Source organism: Rhinolophus hipposideros, assembly GCF_964194185.1.
Source record: "Rhinolophus hipposideros genome assembly, chromosome: 2".
Taxonomy (NCBI): Eukaryota; Metazoa; Chordata; class Mammalia; order Chiroptera; family Rhinolophidae; genus Rhinolophus; species Rhinolophus hipposideros.
The window spans coordinates 65,530,843-65,555,426 of NC_138048.1; the positions used below are offsets into that span (position 1 = coordinate 65,530,843).

At 36.3% G+C, this 24,584-nt stretch overlaps 1 protein-coding gene across 11 annotated transcripts in view; it reads left to right on the forward strand.

Annotated features, from left to right (window-relative positions):
- The window catches only part of PEX5L (peroxisomal biogenesis factor 5 like), a 210,749-nt gene that overhangs the window by 134,748 nt on the left and 51,417 nt on the right, over positions 1-24,584 (forward strand). For 7 of the 11 annotated variants that reach the window (XM_081026059.1, XM_081026060.1, XM_081026062.1 and 4 more), the window contains 4 exons: positions 5,663-5,774; positions 13,947-14,141; positions 16,579-16,699; positions 17,611-17,707. In XM_081026059.1, the coding sequence (XP_080882185.1) occupies positions 5,663-5,774; positions 13,947-14,141; positions 16,579-16,699; positions 17,611-17,707 (525 nt within the window). The remainder of the gene's footprint in view (positions 1-5,662; positions 5,775-13,946; positions 14,142-16,578; positions 16,700-17,610; positions 17,708-24,584) is intronic. The other 4 variants (XM_081026065.1, XM_081026057.1, XM_081026063.1 and 1 more) reach the window with 1 other exon arrangement.

The following is a 24,584-nucleotide window of genomic DNA, read 5'->3' on the forward strand; positions in this document are numbered from 1 at the left end:
AATTTTTTCTATTGTTTAGATGCAGTAAAGACATGATATTATAAATTTTTAAATCAACATTACAAACGTGAGATATTTGTTAGCTGTTTTGTAACTTATTTACTTCAATGTTTTAACTATTAAAATTATTTTTCAAGTATTAAAATGTTTAAAAATAAAAATAGAATATTTTACTTTAAACTAAAAAAATATTTGAGATCATCATCTGAAGTGTAAAATTACAAAATAATGGATTGTTATCCTTTACAGACCTTGTTTTGTCATCTAAAATGTAGTTTGGTCTGAAGTTAATTCTTAGTGATATAAATTATAATCTTTAGCTCTTTTTTTTTAATGAAACACCTAAGCAATATATTGGTTAAAGATAAACAAACTTAGATTTCAGTTACAACCTAAGTTATATAAGCATATACTGAAACTTAAATAACAGGCAGTATTTAAAAGCAAAATGTTCTCCTTTCATCTTGGTTAAATATTCCCCTGTAGCTTGGATCATATAATTTTTTAACATTGAAACTAGAGAAATTCAAGTTGAACGAAGGCAAATACATTTTTATACAAAGTTTTAAAACAGACAATACTTCATTAACGCTGGATGATACTATCTGTATTTTGTTCAACACAAAACACAATTAGGAATCAATTTCATCCTGTGGTGGCTAGTATTAGCCATATCAAGTGACCAGTCTAAGTCATAAGTAAATTGTAGGCATTTGACTGGGTATTTCATTCACAACCTCTGATTGTAAGGAAGGAGTAAAGGTTCAATAGTCTTTTGAACTAAGTGACAAGTAACCACTATATGGAAGTTCTCACCTGTCTTCTTACATCTGCTAATTTCTTTTGTTTCCATGTCCACTGACTGTGTAAGGATTTCCCCACGAAATATCCCAACCTGAATATCTGATTTAAAACCCCTGAGGGAGATAGTAGTGTTATATCATTTGCTCTGGTCCATGTGTTTCTTCCAAGGATGATGTGGAGCAGGCCTATGCTTTTATTCCAATTTTTCTCATTAGACACGCACTCTGCATTCTTGATGTTTTGATAGAAGATTTTCATTAGGAAATGTTTCCTTAGGTAACTCTAGGTTTCCACATATTTAAATGATGTGACACTGGGGGGGAATGGACTTAGATTTGTCATTTAAAACCTATCAGAAAATTGATAAACATTTCTGAGGACCTGGCTTCTCTGTGACTTGATGAAACACAGTAAGAAATTGAGGATACCCATGCAATAATTCTTTTATACAATTCACCATTCAGTTAAATTGTATAAAATCAGTCAACATTTATTAAACTGCTACTATGAGATACAAAAATGAATTGGGTAAGGTCTCTAGTCTCTATTCTAAACTAATAGGTCATAGTTTAGTGGGAGGAAAAACAGGTAAACTCAGGTTATAAAACTGGGGAAAGCATGGGAGGGAACATGGAGATGCTGTAAGAAGGCATTTGCTGCCTGGAACTGCAGAAGGTTCCCAGACAATGTGCCAGTAAAATGGGATCCTGAAAGAGAAATAAGAATCTATCACCATCAGAAAGGCTTTTGAATTGATCTAAATACTGAGAAGGGGACAAAGGAGTATAGGAAACAAAATTTTTTAAAATATAAACAGAGTGAGGAAAATGCCTTAGCAACTAATTAAGTGGGTTATTCTAACTCGGTTATGATAATCTAATTGGACCAAAATTATAATCGCTCCAACTCAGTTATTCAAAAAAAGGGAACTTTTTGACTCACCTTTTATTATTTTTATAACAAAGCATCAAATGAGGTAAGTTCATAAAGTATTTTCAAATCAAAGGAATTCTAAAGGAAAGTCAATAAGAAGTCTTCTCCCAATGAATAAGGAGAGAATAAATGGCATACAATTTGGAAGTAAAGCTTAGGAGAACTGTTTGGGAGAGTCAGTTCAGTTTGCATTTTCCCTTTTATGACCTAAAAGATTTACATATTCTCAAGTCACCATAGAAAAATCACAAACTTGTTTGAAAATGAGGCGCGGGTCATGTGAAAAGCTATTCTTACCTATACAGGTAAAAATAAAATGGGATTTAGTAGGGCTCAAGTAATGATTCCTAAATTCATCCAACTGAAAACACAGTTCAAAATTGGACTATTTGAGATCTTTTTATATCTTCAATTTCTGCAAAGTTACTGTCCCATTTGGTAGCCCTTTATTGAGCCCCTCTTCTATGAAGAGATTCTATTAGAAGTTGTGAAGGATATAAATATGGGTAAGCCATAACCTCTGACCTCAGAGCTTATAGGAAAGATTTCTTTATGATATCTCCTGTTTCATCTTCCATATTTCAATCAAAACCAAAAGACTTTCAGTTCTCAAACTACCTTCCCACATTATGTGAAATCTAGCCCTTTATCTTCTCCACCTCTGAGCCCTGCCACTAGTCACCCGCCTTTTCAACCCCAGCATTTCCCAACAGCTAAACTGTGCTTCAGCTTGAAAAGCACTGACTTACAAAGTAGTTTATTTCCTCTTTGATTTACATCTGTGGAAGAAAGCCACAGAAGCAACTCAGTTAAGCACTGGGCACACATAACAACTCCATCAGTCCAGGTGTGAAATATGGCCAAAAACAAGACAGTAGGTGTGCAAGAAACATAGATCTGATGAGGCAGAGGATTAGGAGACTGGAGAAGCCATCCATGCCCTAGTCCTGGCTCCCTAGGGTCTCTCTGGAAAACCTCCCCTTTGGCACGCCTTTCCTCCTATGCTGAGAAAAATCTGAGGATACTAGTGGTACTTTCTCCAGAAAATAAGCCTGAAGTCTGAATGAGGAGAGAGGCTCCAAAAATAAACTATAATAAAACATAATATTACCTTTGGTAAAGCAAACTTGCCTAAAAGGACAGGCCTCTCAATTAATTGTGCTTTTTCCTTTATTTTTCCATCTAGATATTTATGTGACAAAGGTCTTACTTTCTAAAATTCTCTTATCAAATTTAGACTATAACTTTTCAGTGTTTACAACTAAAAGTATGTACAGAAATCTAACAACCTGGTCTTCTAAAAGTATAGGTAATTTATGCCTATTCCACACATCTATTCATAGAGCTGTGGTTTAGGAATAAATTTTTAGTTCTTTATTTTAACAAAAGAATTTAATTGTATCCAAAGTAAAGAAAAAATATATATGGGGACTTTTATGGATGGTAATTTACACTTATCTTCACATAATAATTGGTCTTCAAATTATGACTAAGAAATAACTATATTCTTAGTTATCTATCAATCAAATCAGACTTCAGAGAAATAATGGTTATTAAAGAGATAGTGATGACATCACACATACATATATATATACTTTTAAAGTTGCAATTGTATTGTTTGTCTTTGCACCTTATACACGTTAGCCAATAGATCTATGAGACCTAGAACCAGAGACCAAGTAATCAGAATGCACTGCTTAGTAAGTGCAAGCCTGTTACCCTGACTTCTGTGAGGAGTGTGGTGCCATATTTGATGGTGACCTTCATCCTCCATGATGTTGGTAGCACAGCAAAATCCAGGTCTCATTTGACATAAGAACGACACGACCTAGAAGAAAGGGTGTTGCTAAGTCAAGAACACATCATTATAGTGATGTCGCACTAGACAGGCTAAAAGGTCAAGTTCTGCCAAGAAATATACATTAATGTATCCATCCTTTGGAAACTCTTGCATACACAAAGTTTTTACATGAACTAACCATAAATGAAGCCCAAGTCCTAAAAAACTAATCACATTTTCAGAAAAAGTATATGGGGACTTTTGTGAACTCAGAAGAGCTCACAGAATCATGCATGTTTAAACATTTCATCATTTCCTAATATATTAGATTCTATACTAGTGCTTTCAACTACATTTGCAGATAATAAAATTGACTTTTATGCCAGAAAATATACGTCAAATAGACAATTCCTAAATTCAAATAGACATTTATAAAAATTCAAATATATTTTATCTCAGAAACATGGAAGTCCCATAGTCCCTCAACATTAAAAAATATTTCAATATAAATAGGATGGGTGATACCCAAGAATATGTTAATTCAGAAAACAAAATGCAAAGGGACTCAGAGTTTCACTCACAGGTTAAGGGAGCATCACCCCCAAAATAGTTAAGACCAAAAGAGATCTTGCATAATTTGATTCCCAGAGAAATCTGTGAGTCTTTGTACATAGTAACACTGAAACTTACAATAATTGAAGAAATTACTATCACGATAACATGAATACTGAAAGAAAATGGGCATTCTCAATGCTTATCCCTAGATAACATCGACAAATTAATATGTATGAAAATCAAATTACCAATTCTATGTCAAAATCTTAAACTCTAGCAAAGATCTGAGATTTATCCACGTTTAGATAATAGGATGAACACGCAAAAGTACCAAATGTGCCTCTTGGTTTTCAGTCTCCAAATGATCGCTAAATGTTTCCTTATTCCTCCTTCAGCAATAACAGCAATGCATTTTTTCTTCCCATATTTACCATTATTTAGGTCTCTTGCCATCTTCCATAAGCTCTAAGCTATAATACCACTGATACTGTGTTAAAGAAATTATGAAGTTAAAGTGAGTAGAGTCGCATAAAATAGTTTCATTTGTTAATACTCCAAAGCACTTCATTTGTTTTTTTACATGTCTCTTAAGATACAGCCTTACAAATAAGTATTTTAAAATCTAGAGCTTTTTAGGCACATCTTCTTATAATAAGTAGAAAAGTAGATGGCTATGCCCATTTTAAGAAAAGCCAATATAAAAACTCATGACAATCTAAGACAGTTAGAGGATGAACTACTTGTGTATTATAAGTGTATTTTTTCTTTTAACCATTGAAACAGAATTTGAGGAAGTCAGGATTCAAGGGATATGGAATAACTGAAAGTAAATAGTTGGCTGCCACCAATAATTAGAGACCTACTAAAAATCAAACTGAAAGATTTCTGAAATTAGAAAATAAGCCAATGAGACAATATAATTGAATTTACAGAAATCTATTTTATATATAGATTTTCACAAACATACCTACTAGATATGCATTTAATATACCATTTAATGTAACAATATTTTGTACTCTTTCAAAATAATATTTGTAAAGCACTACAAAAGCATTGCAAGGAAATGTAAAGAAGGGTGTGTGCCGGTAGATGACTTGAGCTTTTTAAGAGAGAGACAAAGTAGAGCTTTAATCCCCACACATAGATCTGTGTGTGTGTGCTTACCACACACCACTAAACCTGATGTGTCACCTCCAAGTCTGAAGCCACTGTTCCAGGTCTCAGTAGGAGATTATTGTTCAAGTGATCAGTGGGACTGGTCCTTAGGAACAATGATTCAATAGATTCATTTTCTACATCTTGAAATTTGAGAATACTTCTAAAACTGTTCTAGGAGGAGAGAAAAGGCTTAAGCTTTAAAAATTAAAGTTGGCTGCATCAAAAATATGTTGACAGTGCTAAAAGGCTCATTTCCCATCCCTCAGTATTTTGTTTCTTTCTTGCCCCTACACTATTATTTATTTTTTTATTTATGTTTTTAAATTTTTTTGGTAGGCTTGCTGTTCTCATTTTTGTTGCAAGGTTGCATTTTAATTCTTCTGATTCTTCAGCTTAACAAAACCTTTGACACCTGTGTTTATTTGTTCTCAGCTGGTGAATGAACAGCAAGAAAGCAGACCCCTCCTGAGTCCCTCCATCGATGACTTTCTCTGTGAAACCAAATCGGAGGCAATAGCAAGGCCAGTAACGTCCAACACAGCTGGTAATTCTTTCACTTTTAACTGATCCTCAAGTAAAGTTAATTTTCACTACAGTAAAATGTATATTTTCTTTCCACAATGCCTTTTAAGTGGAGAATAATGTTTGCAACCAAATAAAACTTTAGAACATATACTATTCAATATAAAACAATAAATCACTTTTCATTATACTTTAAGAAAGGGCAATGAATATTACCCAACCAATTTTGCTGAACATTAGCATAACACTGTGAGCGATGAATCATTCTTCTGTGCATATTTTCATATTTACATCTTCTCAGCTCAAGTCACATCTCATTAGGAGACCTTTAAAACCAAAGCACCTATTTCAGAGTAAAGTTTTTCAAGTTCTGGTTGCAAATACTTTGTATGACAAAAGTCCAGTAAAATAAAAATTTGGCAGCCCCTTCCAGTGGATTGAAATGACAATTAAAATGTCCTCGAGACTTGGAGTATTATAGAGGCAATTTCGTTTTTCTGTCATGTTACTTGCTCTCTCTTAACAACAATTTACTTGAACATTCTTCTGGAATTAAACGTACTGAAACAATAAACAATTATCTGTATGGGTACTAATAAGTATTCACCCAGTGAGTGAATGCAGGTTGCCAGTGCTATGAATCACGCCTTCTCTAGTACCCTCTCCACTTTCCAATTCTCGCTGATACTAAAACTGAGTCACTCAGGTAGGACCCACAGCAACATAAGATTTGCCTCAAAGCTCGTTTTCACCTTCTATATTAGAGGCAGCCTTTCTGCATTGATTTTGTTCCATCAACATTTACAGTCAAAGGCATGTTGTTTAAATAACACTGAAAAAATGATGTTCAGAATCAGAGAACAAAGGTTGTTGGATTGCAGGAGAGAATTTAACAGAGAAAAGGAGAAAATAATCATCTACTGTCTTGTTAAATCCGTTCCATTTCCTCAAAATGTTCTCTCAGCTTTCGGTTGCTTGGCATATTTTTGTTATACTTTTAAGTAAGTAAAAAAAAAAAATCACAGGCAAAGGAAATTGTGATTTTTTTTTTCAAATGCTAAAAGTTACAACAAGAGTAACTAACACAAGATAGTTACTTTGTTTGGGAGTGTTGTCTACAGTCAAATTTTATGATTTCAAAAGTACTTAGCAGCTCTGTATCCTTGGACGAGTTGCTTAACTAAGTCTGTTTCCTCATCTGTCTAACAGTAAGATCTATATCTCATAGATTACTTGGGAAGATTAACTAAAGCAGTATATGTAAGTGCTTAACACCATATAAAATTCAACAGGTGTAACCATTATTGTTAGCTATCAGGTGAAAAACAGTATACCCAACACTTTCCTTTTCAAATTTATTAACTTCCTTTATATCACACCAAAGCAATCATTTTCTAAATTCAACTGTCATTTTGAGTAACCAAACAAAATTGTGCTTTTTAAATTTTCAACAGGAAACTAAGCAAATTCAGATGCTATCAGATCATATTCATCCCCGTCTGTGAAACTGGAGCTGAACCCTCCAAAACTGGAGGGATAACCCCAGAAGAATATAGAGGAGCCTTATGTCTCTAACTGCAGAAAAATCCATGAGAATTAAATGTACTGAAAAGTTCCACTGTTTCAGGAAAAGCTAAAAAGCATAGAATTCTCACATCTTGTTTCCAGTACCTTCTGTGCTTTCGGGCCCACCAGAAAAAGCAATATAATATTTGACTAAAAAGCTACTTTTCACCTTGGTTTTTCTAACATATAAAAGAGAGACCTGTAAAATATTAGAGGAAAAATAATCGAAGAAATGTGCAATTTCTTAAGATCCCAATACCTATAGTATTGCCTCTGTATTAGTTTCTATATTTGTATTAGATGGTGAAATACCACAAACTGAGTGGATTAAACAACACAAATGTATTGTCTTACAGTTTTGGAAGCTAGAAGTCCAAAGTCAAGGTGTCAGCAGGACCATCTTCTTCCCTGGGAAGGTCTTGGAAAGAATCTATTCTAGGCCTCTCTCCTACCGTGTTTCCCCCAAAATAAGATCTAGCCAGACAATCAATTCTAATGAGTCTTTTGGAGCAAAAATTTGTATAAGAACAAGTCTTATTTTACGATAAGACCGGGTCTATAATATAATATAATATAATATAATATAATATAATATAATATAATACAATAATATATAATATAATATAATACAATATAATACCGGTTATAATATAATATAAATATAATATAATACCAGGTCTTATATTGATTTTTGCTCCAAAAGACACATTAATGCTGATGGTCCTGCTAGGTCTTATTTTCGGGTAAACAGGGTAGTTTCTGCTAATTCCTCAGCTTGTGGCAGCATAACTCCAGTCTTCACATGACATTCTCCCTGTGTGCTTGTCTTTCTCTGTGGCCAAATTTCCCCTTTCTATAAGGACACCTGTCATATTGGAGTAGACTTACGCTACTCCAATATGGGGCCTATCCTACTCCAATATGACTCATCTTAACTAATTGCATCTCCAATGAGCCCATTTCCAAATGAAGTCACATTTTGAGGTCTGGGGTTAAGACTTCAACATACGAGTTTTGAGGGGTCATAAAGTAGGGAGTAAGAAAAGTGGTATTTTGAGACTGCATTTTTCTTTTCTAAGCCACAGTATTCAGTGCATCTGGGTCACACAGATTTTTATCCTGAAGGAAGACTCTTATTTGATAGTGTGTTTTTTAATCGTAAAAGTACGTATATCTTGAGGCAGAAACACTATAGTTTTACCCTAAGAAATATAGTTTTTTTTCAAAAATTATTATAAACACCACAATTTATATCTCAATATGCAGCATAATGCATATTATTACACATCTTTAAATAGGAAAAGCTTTAGCATTCAAACACCTTGGAAAGAAGTCTAATTTGGTCCAATAATTTTATAAATAACGTTACTGGGAAGAAAATAGAGTTATCATTTTCTGTCCTAGTTTTTAATAAAAAATAGTTATTTTTTAAAAGGAACATTGTCATTTCATAGAATAGTATGAAATTACGTTAGAAATCAGGAGTCATTGAATTTTGTCTATTCCATTGAGGACATTATGTATATCTTTACACTTAAGGAATGCATGTTAAACAATCTTGGAGTAAAATATGGAAGAAATCCTGCTTCAAGTTTGTACCAAGTCAATTAAGCAGAAATTTGAAGAACCTTATATTCAGATGAGAGGCATTTATACTTGATTTTTTTTCCAATGGACAAATAAAGCCACTGTGCCACTATCTGACATTTACTTAAATGTTTAAGGAATATAGTTTTTATGTAAATTAACACAAAGTGAACAATATAGGAAATATTTATCTCTTCCAAAGATCAGTCAAATAATGAGTTATTTTGTCTACTAACCCTAATAGACCAATCTTCTGCCTCATAGAAGTTCTAAATTATAATGTTTTCTTAATATTTCAATTATCTTTTTTATTTTCTGTTTGTTTCTACACTAGGATATTTGTCATCCAAGGATGATAACTTCAAGCAGATCAAATAAGAATGGTTTCCATTTTTTTGCCATTAACATCCTAAATTATCTTTAATTCATCTATAATCTAGATATAGATTATATAGATAGCTAATTCCTTGAACCTCTTGACTATATCTGTAGTTGAGAGGTAGGCCAAATCATCGCTAATATCCTTGATTTTAAAATAGCAAATAAATTTATATTATACATAGATGCACTATCAAGTGCTCTGGAAGTAACTAGACAATAGATATTTTAAGACAGTGATTATATCATAGGACAAATAATTACTACAAAACTTGTAACAATAACATGTTGTCTGTAATCGCCCAAAAAAAAACCTAATATATGTCAAAGTGCAGGAAAGACTTTCTTCTAAAAAGCAAGAGAAACAGGGGTCCTTGGATCTACTTACATATCTTAACTGCAAAATTTGTGTAATGTTTGCAAAATACCTATTTATGAAGCCCAAGTAGCCATGAACCAAATGGCAGGCCTCTAGAGACAACTTACAAATTTGCGAAGTAGCTTTAATTTCATATTCCAATAAAAAGGCAAAAGTGGGTTGAATTTTTTAAGTCTAATTTGTCTATTTCACATCACCAGCAAATCCTTCCTAAAGGACTTTGCTTTGTAGCCACTATATTAAAGAATACCATCTTTCCTGGAATGCCAGGGTAGCTTACAAAACAACAGAGATCCCAGCTCCTTATGGCACATTCTGGGACTGCAGTAGTCAGGGTCTTCCCACGATCTGACCTCTCTGATCACTTCATGTACATTTATCCCTTTAGAGAAGTTCACTGAAAATCTGAGGCTCGTTCTACTGTAGTAGTGTTAATAGCATTGTCTTGCCATCAAAGTATCAAATCAGCACTTCGCAGTAGGTGCTATTTTATTCTAACTGCTTTAAGCAGCCTCCCCTCCCAGGGCCCAAGTAATCTAGTATTCATTCGTAAATATCTTTCGTACCCTGTGGGAGCCCTCCTATTCAATAGGTTGTGATTGTCGATCAAGCGTCCTTCAGATAGATGGAAACAAATACTTATGTGACATATTTCATCTTCCATCTTCAAGAAATTCCACCCAATAAAATTAGGTAATTCTGCCCCCGCAAAAAAGTTTCTGAAGTTGCCAACTACTTAAATTATGCCCCAGACTACCCAACCTGCCAAATAATTGGACAAAATAATTGGACAACAAATAATCAAAGCCACATCAACAGTGTCAGCACATTGTCTCCGGTTCCAGAGAAAGTCTAGAGAGGAGTGGTGCAGAACATGGGCTTGGGAGTGACAGGGCCTGTGTTTGAATCCTGGTATGATAACATCCTACCAGCTGTATTAGTTTCCTATTGCTGCTGTATCAAATTACCACACATTTAGTGTTGAAATAACACAAATTTATTATCCTACAATTCTGGGATTCAGCAGTCCTAAAATCAGGGTGTCTCAGGGCTGCCTTCTTTCTGGAAGCTCTAAAGAAGAATTCATTTTGTTGCCTTTTCCAGCTTCTATAGCAGGGGTGTCCAAACTTTTTTCAACATTTGTTACCAAGGGCCATATGTGGTAAAATACACAGCCGGGCCACTCACTCGAGGTGAAGTACATATTGCCTCACCTGGTTTATTTAAGTAAACTAAATATATTTTTGGAATTTGCTGAGGGCCAATTAACAATGGATTGCGGACCTCAGTTGGCCCACGGGCCAGAGTTTTGACACCCCTGTTCTATAGGGTACCAGGAATTCTGCAGTTTGTGTCCCTTTTCTCCATCTTCAAAGCCAGCAGCATAGCATCTTCAAACTCTCTGTCTCTGTCTCTGTCTCTGTTTCTCTCTCTCTCTCTCTCTCTCTCTCTCTCTCTCTCTCTCTCTCTCTCTCTCTCTCTCTCTCACACACACACACACACACACACCATACACTTTCTCACATATATTTTTCACATATGTTTTCACACCTACTATAAGTTTCCTTAATTTAAACATACAAATTCTAGAACCCAAAGCTTCATGTGCCTAAGAGAATCTTTTAAATTGGTTAAGAAAACCAGCAAAGCAGACACTCCCTTCCATGCCCAGGTATGCTGTCTTTGAAGCCCATGTGGAACAGTGAGACCCTTTATTTTTAAGTCTCACATATGTACACACAAGCACACACATGCACACACACTAAAATGCAATTTGTCTTCCTCCAAAAAATGAAAGGCTGTACCCATCCTTCTATGCTTTTGAAATTGTGCTTCCCAGGGATTCTCTCAGCTTCAAAGCTTTATGTACAACCTTCATGGCACCCCCTTCATTAACCGGGTAACAAATAAGGCCTTTTGTGTGGGCCGAGCATTTGTTTCACATTTGCTGGGAAAAGAACAAAGGAACAGGGAGCTCAGAACAAACACAGGATGTGCTGAGGATAGGTTGGAGGGGAAAGCGTGCTATTCAGCCAAGTTTGAATTCTCAATTCACTGTTTCAGTAATTCATTTATTCTGAATGGTGAGAAGCAGATATAGAATTAAGTTAATACTCGCCACTTATTTGTAACAAACGTACTCTCTATATGCAAGTAGACAAGTCCTATATAATTTGCTTCTAAAAGAAGCGTAGGAGCTAGTGACTAATTCCTAATTGTTTGTACAATTAGTAAAAAGATATATATGGCATTCCGGAGACTGTTATCCACTTCCTGCCTTCTATTATAAGGAAATCACGGTGAGCCTAGAATCCCTGCCAACCTAAGAGTGGCTTGGAAATTTCTGTTTAAACATTCAAAGGATATGAAATGTGTGGCATCTTAGCCTCTCTTGGCTGTGTGCCATGCTTAAATTTTAGACATCAAGCCAGGCAGCTTAGCTCTGAAAGTTACTTCTTTCTCCTCCACATTCAAGTACTTGCTAGCCACAGAGCACTCCTCGTGGCTCAGAACATTTTAGCATTGGGAAGCGGCTCCCTTCTCCTCTTGAAGATTCGGATGAGATAAGCTGATACTTTCAGGACATTGTATGATAAATTTACTTTATAACATTGTCTGCTGTAAAACCAATATCTTTCTCTCATCCTCCATTTTATTACCAGTGACTTTTCTTCTTTCTGTCTGTGTATGGATCTGATTCTTGGCTGAAATAAAAAGGAGCAGGGAAAATAGGAGGAGATCAGCAAAAAGGAAAAGGAAAGCATCACAAATTGGCCACCGAAGACTGGAAATAACATTTATCGAGTACCTATTATATGCCTGGCATTTTATACGTTTGATTTACAAATTAGAAAATTTAATCCTGTATCATAACTGAAAGACAGACTATTAATTCCACATTTTTCAGATGAGGAAATGAAACTCAGAGGTCAAGAAACTTATTCCAAGTCACACAGCTGTGCAGTGGTAGAGCCAGGTCCTTCCACTTTACCATCAACATCCAATGACTGTAACTTGTAATTGAAATCGTATAACAAGATCATTGACAGCAAAGCTTGACACACTATCCTAAGGAAGCCATAGGGATGTTTAGCTCAAGAGGACAGTGCAGCACTAAAAAACTCCTGGTTGTGAGCTTACCTGAGCCCTGACCCTACCTTGAGTGCAAGGGGGAAGCAGATGGAAGAGAGCTGAGCCACCAACAAAAATCTATTCCCTACCAAGAAGAAAAGCTGGGAGATGAAAGAGGAGGAGTGGTACAGTCTTAGAAGATACCAGGAAGGGTTAACACAGATTCTCCGTCACTTTGATACCTTTCCTAAGCTAGCTGACTGAAGAGATCATAGGCCAAGAAGCTACCAGGCAAATTCAGAAGCCAGCCTCTCAGCTGCCTCTTTGGGCTGGTAGAGACGTGGGGCTGGAGGGACCTCCTCCAATTGGAAATTTCCATTTCTCACAATGAGCTAGTTAAACGCTGATTACTTACACTGTAAGAGAAAGAAGAATGAAGAGTTTCAAAGCATGCCTTTTTAATTCTCATTTGTCTAATTTGCATTTGAACAAATAATTCTTTCTGCCATCATTACAGTGTAATACAATGTAATCAACCTACTAGGAAGTAAAAGTCTAACTGTTTTATGCTTTGTTACATTGAAATTGAAATTTGCATATTAAACAGCAAAAGCATTAACGTGTACCTATATATCAACTATGGATTATAAAACACCCCTCTAGTTGAGTCCAAACAGCAAGCCATTTTCTGATCGAAGTGCTTAATTAAATAAAAGATAATTCATAAAATTCCTTTTATACCTTGTTTATTTTAGTCATTTGAAATTAAAACACAAGGACATTGAGAAACTTTACCAAACATCCTCATAACTGTTTTGCAAGACTGTCTCTGAAAATGATAGATTGACTCTTCTCTAGAAAACCTACACACTAAAATAACCTCTTTCTAAATAAAGCAAAGCAATAAAGTAAATAGTATCTGAACTCGGATTCAATTTTATCATTTTACTTTCATTCAAGCCTTTATCCCTGGTCAGGCTGGTCTAAGCCCTGCTTGGTGGATTTGTGCCCTGCAAATAAAAGAGAACATGCAGCAAACATCTCTATCTAAATACAAACTGTCTTTATAAACCAATGGTGAGCTAACTTAATTTGGTGCTTTTAACCTATACTACAAACCCCAAATCCTCCTGCACCCAAGTGAAACCTGTTTTTACACAATAACTTCGGAGCACTGAGTTGGCTTCTCTTAATCTTTACTGTCTCTGGTAGTATTGACCACAGGGTTAGATCTCCTCGACCTGAGCGAACCCATCTCTCAAACCCCAACCAAAGCCAAGAAGTTGGAGGCCTCATCAAAAACTTCATCCCTCAAGAAAAAGGCTGATGGATCTGAACTCATCAGTGGGGATGCTGAGCAGAGAGGCCCGCCTCTCCGAGGCCCGGAGACGTCATCCTTAGACTTAGGTGAGGCCATCGCGAGCGTCTGCTGCCACTCACCTGTGCCTAGATATTAGACAATAAGGAAGTTCCACAAGGGAAGTTAAAACCATGGGCAGAAGTAGACAAGAGTAATTCCATGTAGGAAACTTCTTTTGTGCTACACACTTCTTTTGTGCTTAGATTAAATGGCAGTTGGGGAGCTCAGCATAACTGATGTGGGTTCATTGATTTATTTATTCAACTCACATGTATGGAGCTCTTGATGGATGGCGGGCACCACACGAGGCACTGGAATTACAAGGAACAATCAGACATGAATCCTGCTATGTAGGAGCATTCAGTCTAGAGGGGGAGAGAGAGAGAGAGAGAGAGAGAGAGAGAGAGAGAGAGAGAGAGAAGTAAACTCCAGGAACAGACAGACAGAACTGTAACATGTAATATGCATGGAGATACAGTAATACCGTTTATTGGCTTACCATGTCCAGGACCGTGCTACATGATTTACATGTATTAGACCATTAATTCATCCCAACTCATTGAAATATGTGAGGAACCAGGTTTTCAAATTTAAATAACTTGCCCAAGATCTCAGTTAGTATGAAGAAGAGCTGAAATTTGAGGCTAGCTCTAATTAACTTCAAAGCTCATACTTTTATCCACTATATATCTTCTTGAGAAAGAAAAGCTTAACCTCCACTTATGAAGCCAGTCAAATCAAGCTCTCCTTTCTCAGGATAAATAAAGGTGGCAGGTATTTTAGAAAGCCAAGGGGAACATATATCTCTCCAAGCTGTGACTGAGTGGTGTGTATGTGTATACATATTGTATCTGTGTATACATAAAATTAGCATATTAGTAACATATCTATAAGGCTGTGAAGATTGAAGGGGGTATGTATGTGAAATCACTTAGCATGTGATATGTGCTTATCAGATGATCATGAATTTATTCATTTGTTCAGTAAACATTTCCCTGAATACCTGCATTCCATACCATGTGCTAGGAATACAAAGATAAGTAATATAATCTCTCTGCCTTCGTTAAGTTTGCATACTCTCTTATTAAATTTACAGTCTAGTGGGGAGATAGAAAAATTATTCAATGATTATAATAAAATATGCACTGCAGTAGTTCCTTGTATCTTTAGTTTCACTCTCTGAAGTTTCTGTTACCTCTGGTCAACTACAATCTGAAAATATGAAATGGAAAATTCCAGAAAGAAATAATTTGTAAGTTTTAAATGGCATGTTGTTCTGAGTAGCATGATGAGATCTCAAGCTGTCCCACTTCATTTTGCCCAGGACGTGAATCATCCCTTTGTCCATCACATCCACACTGAAAACACCACCCACCTGTTAGTCACTTAGTAGTCGTCTCGGTAATGAGACCTACTGCTGTGGTATCACAGTGCTTGTGTTCAAGTCACGCTTATTTTACTTACTAATGGCCCCTTAGTGCAAAAGTAGTGATGCTGACAATTCAGATAGGCCAAAGAGAAGCTGTAAAATGCTTCCTTTAAGTGAAAAGGTGAAAGTTCTCAACTTAATAAGGAAAGGAAAATAAAATCATATGTTGAGGTTGCCAAGATTTATGGTAAGAAAACTCTTCTAGCTGTGAGATTGCCTAATTTTTAAATTAAACTTTATCATAGATTTGTTTGACTAGGAAAAAATCATAGGATATATAGGGTTCGGTGCTACACACAATTTCAGGCATCCACTGGGGGTCTCGGAAACTATCCCCTGCTGATAAGGGGCACTACTGTGAATATTGCAATAAAGGGAAGCACTGTTTAGATACTACAAAAGCACCTCCACAGAGCCCCGACCCAGCCACTTGTTAATGAGAGAGATTCCAAATATGTTTTTTATCTGTAAGATTTCAGCCACATGGAGAATATGGTTCTAGCATTCTTTTGGCTGTCTCCATTGCCTCCTTTCTCTCTATCCCCATTATTAATTCTTTCGTTGGGTGAGCAACTAAGCAGTCTATACAAAAGTTGTGAAAGGTGTTCCATTTTTCTCACTTCCTTTTAACGGTGAGGCTCATCTCTTTAAATAGAATTTCTTTCTAGAAACATGCCAGAAGTACCTCAAAGTTGCCACCTTAGTTGAAAGCCGATAGGGTAACACTCTAAGTATGCTCCTTCCACTGGGATTCCATGGACTCACACACAGTATTCAGAATGCACATAGATAGCTCTTGAAATAAATTCAGGTAAAATAACTTCAAGTTATTTTGGAATTGGCAATCCAATTTCTCTTAATAGATCTCATTTTTATTTGGCTGCACATGTTTTAATTTTCATGTGACCTTAAAAACTTGCTCTTGGGGTTTGAAAGCATCCATTGAGTAAAGTTTACTTGTATAACACTTCTCAACCTTAATCAATCTCTCTTCTACTCTTTGCACCTGATATTCTCCCCCTGTCTCCCTCACCCCCTTTCTATTTCCTTACTAGACATTCAAACACAACTGGAAAAATGGGAGGATGTTAAGTTTCATGATCGAGCTGGCAAGGGTCATCCAATGGCAGAGAGAAAATCATGCTCGTCTAGAACTGGATCCAAAGAACTCTTATGGTAAGTTATTTTAATATCAGAAAAGAGCCATTTATGTGTCAACTGTATCGGTTTTTCTCTTATGTACTGAAATAGCCAGAGAGTTAAGTCAATCCAGATACTTGGTGTCATGTATAACCCCCTATATATCAATGTTAATTATTGTGGCTTCTAAAACTAAATTATTTCATCTAAATAGTCAGAACAAAACAAACAATAAGGATTCTGGTAGATTCATAAGTCAATATTCAATATTTGTTGATAATTTTCTGAATGTGTAATTAAGCTGCTCAAAGTAGGTGCATACATGTGTTTACATATGTGTGTATTCAATGTATTACATGAATAATAGTTAAATTAAATGTTTCTGGTTACACAGGCAACCCTTTCTTACTTTATTAATCATCATTGTCAGATAATGTACTATTTAAGGATAATCCCTGGATGCCCAGGAGAAAAATTGGCTACCTGAATTTTACCATGTTTTTAAAGCTTTCTAAAGGACAGCATGTTTTAGTCTGCTATTGTTCCTCACACATCTGTATTTATTATGGCATTTTGTATTCTATATAAAGTCAAATCACACCTGAGACACATGTGAGAACGTCCTTTCCCCCCAAAATAATACCTTTTAATAAAGCAGAATTTTCTGTCACAAAAAAAAATGGTTTTGCATTTCTTTACTTTTTGCACATAATTGAACTGAATTCTAAATCAATCAGAGATAATAACACCTAGCACATTGCAGCCCCTTAAATTCCAAACATGTCATTATAATAAAAACATATAAAAGTTATCTTTTTCATCAAAATTCTGGTAAGAGCTTTGTTACCATGGCTCTCAATGATGCAAGTGAGCTAGGCTTCTTGGCCAAGTTTCTAGCTGAATTTGTTTCTCGGTGTACATTGGTTTCCTCCATTCGTCCCTTCCAGGTCCTCAGAACACAGGTCTCAACCAGAACTAAGTGGTGGGAAAAGCGCCCTGAACTCGGAGTCGGCTTCAGAGTTGGAATTAGTGCCTCCAGCACAGGTAACAAAACCAATTCTGCAATCAGTCCATCTTTTCTAATGGATCATTTATATCTTAAACATTTTATTAAAATTTTCACCAAAAAGTTTGAAATATTCTTCCTGTATTTTGTATTTCTTGTGCTTTCTTACTCAGTATCTGTGAGTGCTTAAATTAACTGATGAGATATATATGGCTGGAAAATGTGTTGATGAATTCACTGTGTACTTAACACCTTTTCCTCGTTCTACCATTTACTGTTCCATTATTGTGCAATACAAAAGCTGTACTGCTCCACGATTAGCACTATTGATGTCACAGAACAAAAGAAGAGGAAATTCCATCTTGAACGTTCATTCACATCTATGCCCTGTGGAACAAGGTACTTACACATCAGGATACTGACTGTCACATTAAAAGAAATTTCATGCTAAGGAATCAATAATTATAGCATTATCAATAATAAAAATACCAGGAGCTACCATTTGTGAGCACCCACTAAGGATAGGGCCTTTACTATGTGCTTTTCATCTGTTATAACTAATACTCCAAACAATCCTGTGAATTTTTATTAGCCTCATTTTAAAGATCCTTTGAAGGGTCTCGGTGATGTCAAAACCCTTTTTTGGGGGACCCAACTAATCGTTGGTGAAAGTAGGGTGGGAACCAGGCCTGTCTTTCCGCTATTTGACTCTAGACTCCCGTGTGCCTGGCCTGTCGATAACTGGTTGTCACCTATGGTTACGACTGTGCCGAGAAAGCCACAGTCAGCCTCAATCTTTTCATTCTCAAACACTTTACAAGGGAACAGCTGGGCTCCAAAACCACAAAGATCTCTTAAGAAATGTGTCCACATTCATACCTTCTACAATCTATAAGTGGGGTGAAGTAAGCAAGAAAAGTTTTCTTGAGTTTACTAGATAAGATACTGAAACTAAGAAAGGAGATATATTGGTGAGGTGAAGTAAAGGGATAATTATAGTCATAGCAAATATTGTTGAATGCTATGATAAGCCTTTCTAATATACATTAGCTCATTTCATCCTGACAATGGCTCTGTGAGTTGATTTATTACCCCCATTTTATAGATGGACAAACTAAGGTACAGTGAGATTTTTTTTTTTAATTGTGCACCCACAATGAGTAAGTGGCAGAGACAAGGAAGACCGAGATAGAAAGAAAATGGAAGTCCTCTGGAAACCTTCCTGGGCCCCTAATAGCACCCCCCACATACACCTCACCCTCCACAAGAGAGGGGTAGACGTTACTGCTCTCAGAACTCTGCTAGAAAACAAGTCAACTAACATCCAGAACACATAATCCTAGGAAACATAATGAATTGTAAATATAGCATGAAAATGTATTTTCTTCCTCTGTGTCCATTCTAAATGTGTTCTTTTAAAAAGCAAATTGATAACATTTATTAGAGAAACATTTCTTGATAAGTGCATTAGAAATGTAGAGTTGACTAAAGTAATTGGTACTGTTTCATAAACTGGAATCCTTGGAACAATTTAATGTAGCAATAGACCGTTTGGGCAGCAAAGGGAGACTTGGCACAGGTGAGCTGTTCCACATGGAGCCAGAGGGGACAGAGGATCAGCTGGGGTCCTCAGTTGCCATGGAAACCCACAATGCATGTATCTTTTTATTGCAATGACTGCTACTCTCCTGCTGGTCGTCTGATTTCATCCCACCATATTGTCCTACAACTTACCCCCTGTGTGCCTTTAAGCAAACACAGTGTGTTTTGGAAAATTTCTTTGAAATTCCTGATATTGTCCTCCAAAACATAACTTAAAATGCACTGAAACAGTTTTCTGTCTAGATAAATTGTAGCAAATCCTTTTAGAGGGTTACCAATTACTTGTAAAGCATTTACCCCTTATTTTTTTTTAAAAAAAAAAACATTGCATGTTGACTTACTAAGACTTGCCTAAACTAAGGAAATTCATAATCTCCTAGTTTTAATTCCAGCCTATGGTTAAATTCGGTAAATTTCATGAATTTAGGATTTAATCATTTAAAATACTAAGTCATTCAAATGGAGCAGCAAGAAATAGACTGCTTATTTGGAATAAAAGACAGAAAGATGTTTTTACTGTTAGAAGCATACTGCTCTTAAGTATATGACTTCTTTAAATAGATAAAATAATGAAAGTAGTATAAAAATCCAACTTAGAACTGACTTGCAAACCATTCAGGTAGATTTCAGCCCACCAAAACTTGCTACTGCTCTACTGTCACTCAGATGATTCACAGGAAAATCAAAGAGATGTTTTCTCCACTCTCAAGCCAACATAAATTATCTTAGACTGAACAGGTGAGGAATTATTTGCAAACCTTGTTTAAAAATCGTATTTCAGGATCACAAAGAAAATGGAAGTTCACAAATGAGAAGAAGTTTTATGTTAGCTCATTTTCTTTTCAAGATTGGGAAAAGGAAAAACATAGTCTAGTCTCTTCCAAATAGTGTTTTGAATACACTAATCAGATTTGCAAGAGGTTATAATAAATCATATGCTCTCTATATATTTAAGAATAAAGTTTCTTAACCCTTAATCAAATGGAGTAATTCATATTCCCTGGAGTTAATTGTTTAAAGAAATCATGCAATCTGAAAAATTAGAAAACATTTGAAGAGTTGAAGAAAAACACAGAAAGTAATGGTGTAAAATCAGCTTTTCTATAAATGGGTCGAGGCGAAAGAAAAACGAATCCAACTTCTGCTGGAGAGGGATGGTTCAAGCATTTCTTTTTCAAGTCTGGCCACTGGCAGGAGTCCAGAGCAGGCTCTGGCCAACCTAAGTTGGATTGCACAAGAATGTGTGGCAGCTAGGCTGTCTAATATTTAGTCACAATCACGTAACTCTGACTTTGGCACAGCAAATGCTTCATTCCACACAGTCGTAATTCCATCAAGTTGGCAGTATCCCAAACCACAACAATTTAAACTTTAAGATAAAAGCTCACATAGTTTTCTAAATTTTAAAGGAGTGATATAAAAGGAAATGCATGTTAATAGTCATGCTATATTACGTACTTTATGTGTGTGATATGAGACATCTCAAATATATTTATCGAAATGCTTACAATAATCTTGAGAATTAATATTATCCCCATTTCTCAGGTGAGAAATGCATCTTAGAGAGCAGAAGTAATTTTCCCAAGGTGACATCAGCTAAGGAGGAGAGGGGCCAACAACAGAACCATTCCCATCAGCTTCTAAAGCCCTTGTTCTTAACCACACACCACCTCGTGTCAGCCACATCAAGCTTATCCACCTGAGAGAATTCACAAACCATCTCTTTCCCTCCACATAGCAAGCCTTGATTATTACTTATATTTATAGGGTTAATATTAAAGTGATATTAAAGAATATTTATCACTTTCTTCCAGAAACTTTGTAAGATAAATTAAGATTGTCATCTGATCTGAGGATATACACAATTTTGTGCCTCCCTCTGCCAAATGCGTTCTCTATCTCTTACTTTTAGAAATGTTGATGGCTTCCATTTCATTTCATTTCATTTCAATTCAATAAATGTGATTGAATGTCCACTATCCGTAAAGCCATAGCAAGGCAGTGGAAAAGTTAGAGGAGTTTGACTATAAGAAGTATCAAGACCATTATGTCTAATAGAAACAATAAGATAATACACTATAAATATAGTTTTGCATTTTGGGAGAGAGTACCGGAGCCACATCAACATTCCTTTTCCCCTCCTGGAAATTCACAGTGAGCTACCAGTGAGGAATGAAGCAAGCAAAGATGGAAGGAAAGAAATAAGAAAAGAGGGTAGAAAGGCAAGGATGAAAGGAAGGCAAGAAGGAAGGAAAGAAATCTGCAAGATCATTTTTAGCATAGTGGGAAATCCATACATAATAGGTACTCAACAAATACTTGTTGAAGTAAAAAAAAAAATAAAAGAACACTAACTAAAAAGAGAAACAATAAATGCTTGTCAAATTTAACAATGTGGAAGTAGCAGCTAATGGTTAAAGGATAGAAAAAAATTTTTTTTAATTTTTTATTCTTGATCATTTTTGAAGCTAGCTTCAAAACACTTTTTAGTAATGCGTGATAATAGACTCTCCTTCTCTGTTCAAAATCAGCATTGATTTGCCCTGATGTTCAGCAATAGGATTTCACAGGTGGATGGAGATGGGAACTATATTCTGCCAAGATAACAAAAGCCGTTTTATTGAGCACTTACTATGTACTGAGCTGTGTGTGTGTGTGTGTGTGTGTGTGTGTGTGTGTGTTTACATGAATTACTATATTCAATCCTTATACGGATTCTTTAAGTGAATATACACTTTGAAGATGAGAATACTGAGGATTAGAGAGATTAAGTAATTTGTCCAAGGTCACCAGTTTGTAGTAACCAGTAAACCAGGCTTTGGCCCCAGGCAGTCTGATCCAGAGATTATGCTTTTAACAACTGTTATATTGTCACCCAAGTTCTGCTAGTTGTTATATTTTTCTTTTCTATAGTTAAGCAGACCGCGTTTCCCCTTCAATTTCTTTTGAAAAGATACTGAGTTTTTACAAAATGCTCAAAATGCTTTGTTGGGAGATCTCTGGCAATAACATAAAGGCATTCATGAGAAGTTTTGAATGACTGGCGTTAAAGTTAGCCAAAGAACTTATGTGAGGAAAATCACAGCCACAAATCCAGTCATTTTCAAACCATAGAACAATCAACATTCAGAACAGTCAACAGCTGAAGGAACTAAATGCTTTTTTCTTTGGAGAGTGCAATACCATCAAATCCAGACAAAGCTTAAACCAACTAAAATGTTCTTTTTAAAGCCAAGGCCCTTCCAGGAGGTTGCTGTAGCTGTGAAGCATTTTTCAAAATCATGCAAAGAAGGAAAGGAATGCCTACGTCTGAGTCCATTGGTGAACTTCAGAGTTCCACCTACACGCACAGAGTGTCAGTACTAGAGTAGAAGTCCTCATAGGGGTCCCTAGACCAGCCAGATCAGGGTCACTTGGGAGCTTGTAAGAAATGCAGATTCTGAGGTCCCATACCTACTGAATCGGAAACCCTAGGCTTGGTGCCCAGCAATGCGTGTTTGTACCAGACCTCCAGCTGTCCCTGAGGCCCTAAAACCTGAGAACTGCTGACATAGCCATTGGGCTACCACACAGCTGCACCTCAAACTTAGGGGTGTAATAGTCTTGTTTACCATTCCTCTCGTTAAATACTAAGCAATATCTGCAGTTTACAAGCATTGCATATATGTTTTTCTGTGTCACATGTTTGCCTATAATGAAATTAGATGTAAAAAGGAAAAAAAACAAAAGTCTTGGTTGAAAAGAAGGCTGAACTTTATTGCGTTGTAACCTGTATTTCATCCTCCATCCTAAACGAGCATGTCTGAGCACACTGCTGAGTTGCTGAAAAGTTTCAGAATCTTTAGTTGCCTAATCTCATCTTGAAAACTGCCTCTGTTTACATGCAGTATATACCTGTATTTTATAACGTTTATCTCATGCTTCTCTGGGAAAAAAATTAATGTCTTTAAAATATGAGGTGGGTTATACTTGTAATTATACAAAGTAATAATCTAAGGCCTTTCTAACTACCTGGAAAATAGTGCTTACCTAAATAGTAATTGCACTAGCAAAATAAAATTTCACTTGCACAGTAAAACTATTCATACTTGCTGTTTTAAGTGGTAAAGAGAATATGAACTGTAAGTCTAGAGTCCTGAGAAAGAGAGATTTTCTTCTTTATCCTGATAGATGGTGCCCTTTATAGCCTCTGATACATAACCCACTTGGGTCATGAAATATTCATGAAGGGAAGCTAGTGCCAGTAATGGAGCCCAGTTAGGTCAGGCTTCCCAGGAAAGACAGGTCGCATTTCACCGATGAAAAGTGCCTCTAACCATAAAAGGAGATGGCTTGGGACAAAAATATTAATGCTTTCTTTTTCTTTACCTAATGTTATTCATGACTCATTCGAGACATTAGTATACGAACGCATGAAGTTGATTGCTTACCATGTATCCACATTTTAAAATTCACTTGTTTGTTTATTTCATTAATGAGGGAACCAGCAGGAAGACAAAAGAGTTGGTTCCAAAAGCAAAGGAACAGCGATTTATATAGCCAGTTGGGAAATAAATGCCAAAATAATTTTGCCAAGTTAGATATGAAATTGGTTAACCTTCTACAAGACAATAAGATCATATCACCTTTGGGGTTAACATCTCTACCAGGCTATAATACCCTAAAAACTTACCAATTTTAAAAGGTTGTAACCATCTGCACCTTTATATTTGTTCATCAAATATATTGTGACCCAAGAGAGTCAGATGAGGGTTGTAGCGGGCTGAATGGCGGCCAGCAAAAAGATAGGTCTCCAACCTATTCCCGGGAACCTGTGATAGTTTATTTCACTTATGTTTTTGGATCCTATTCCCTCCCTGCCCCAATTGTCTGGTTTAGGAGCAGGTAGTAGCTTCCACGGGCCCAGAGAATAAGGAAGAATGCTTGTGCATGGTGGCCGTTGAACCCGGCCATCCAAGAGCAAGGCACTCATGCCTAAACAGGCCCCAACGTGCCCTCATTGCCCCCCTTCTTTTCACCTCAGGCGCTGCTCCAGAGGCCTCACCCCTGAGGTGCTCACAGGCTTTGCTGTTTACCAGGCACCTCATTACAGCATCCTGCAGCCATTCCGCACCCCAAAACCAGGGCTTTGCTGGCGCAGACTTCTGCCACTCCAGAAACAGGGCCAAAAATCCCCTCTCAAACTCCTACAAGCTCTCCTTAGCCTTCTGGATTGGCCAGCAAACCTTGACTGAGAATATGTAGTTACCTCTGGGAGGAGGGGAGTGAAATACCTTTAATCCATTCATTCATCTGTTCCCTGACAGCATATGT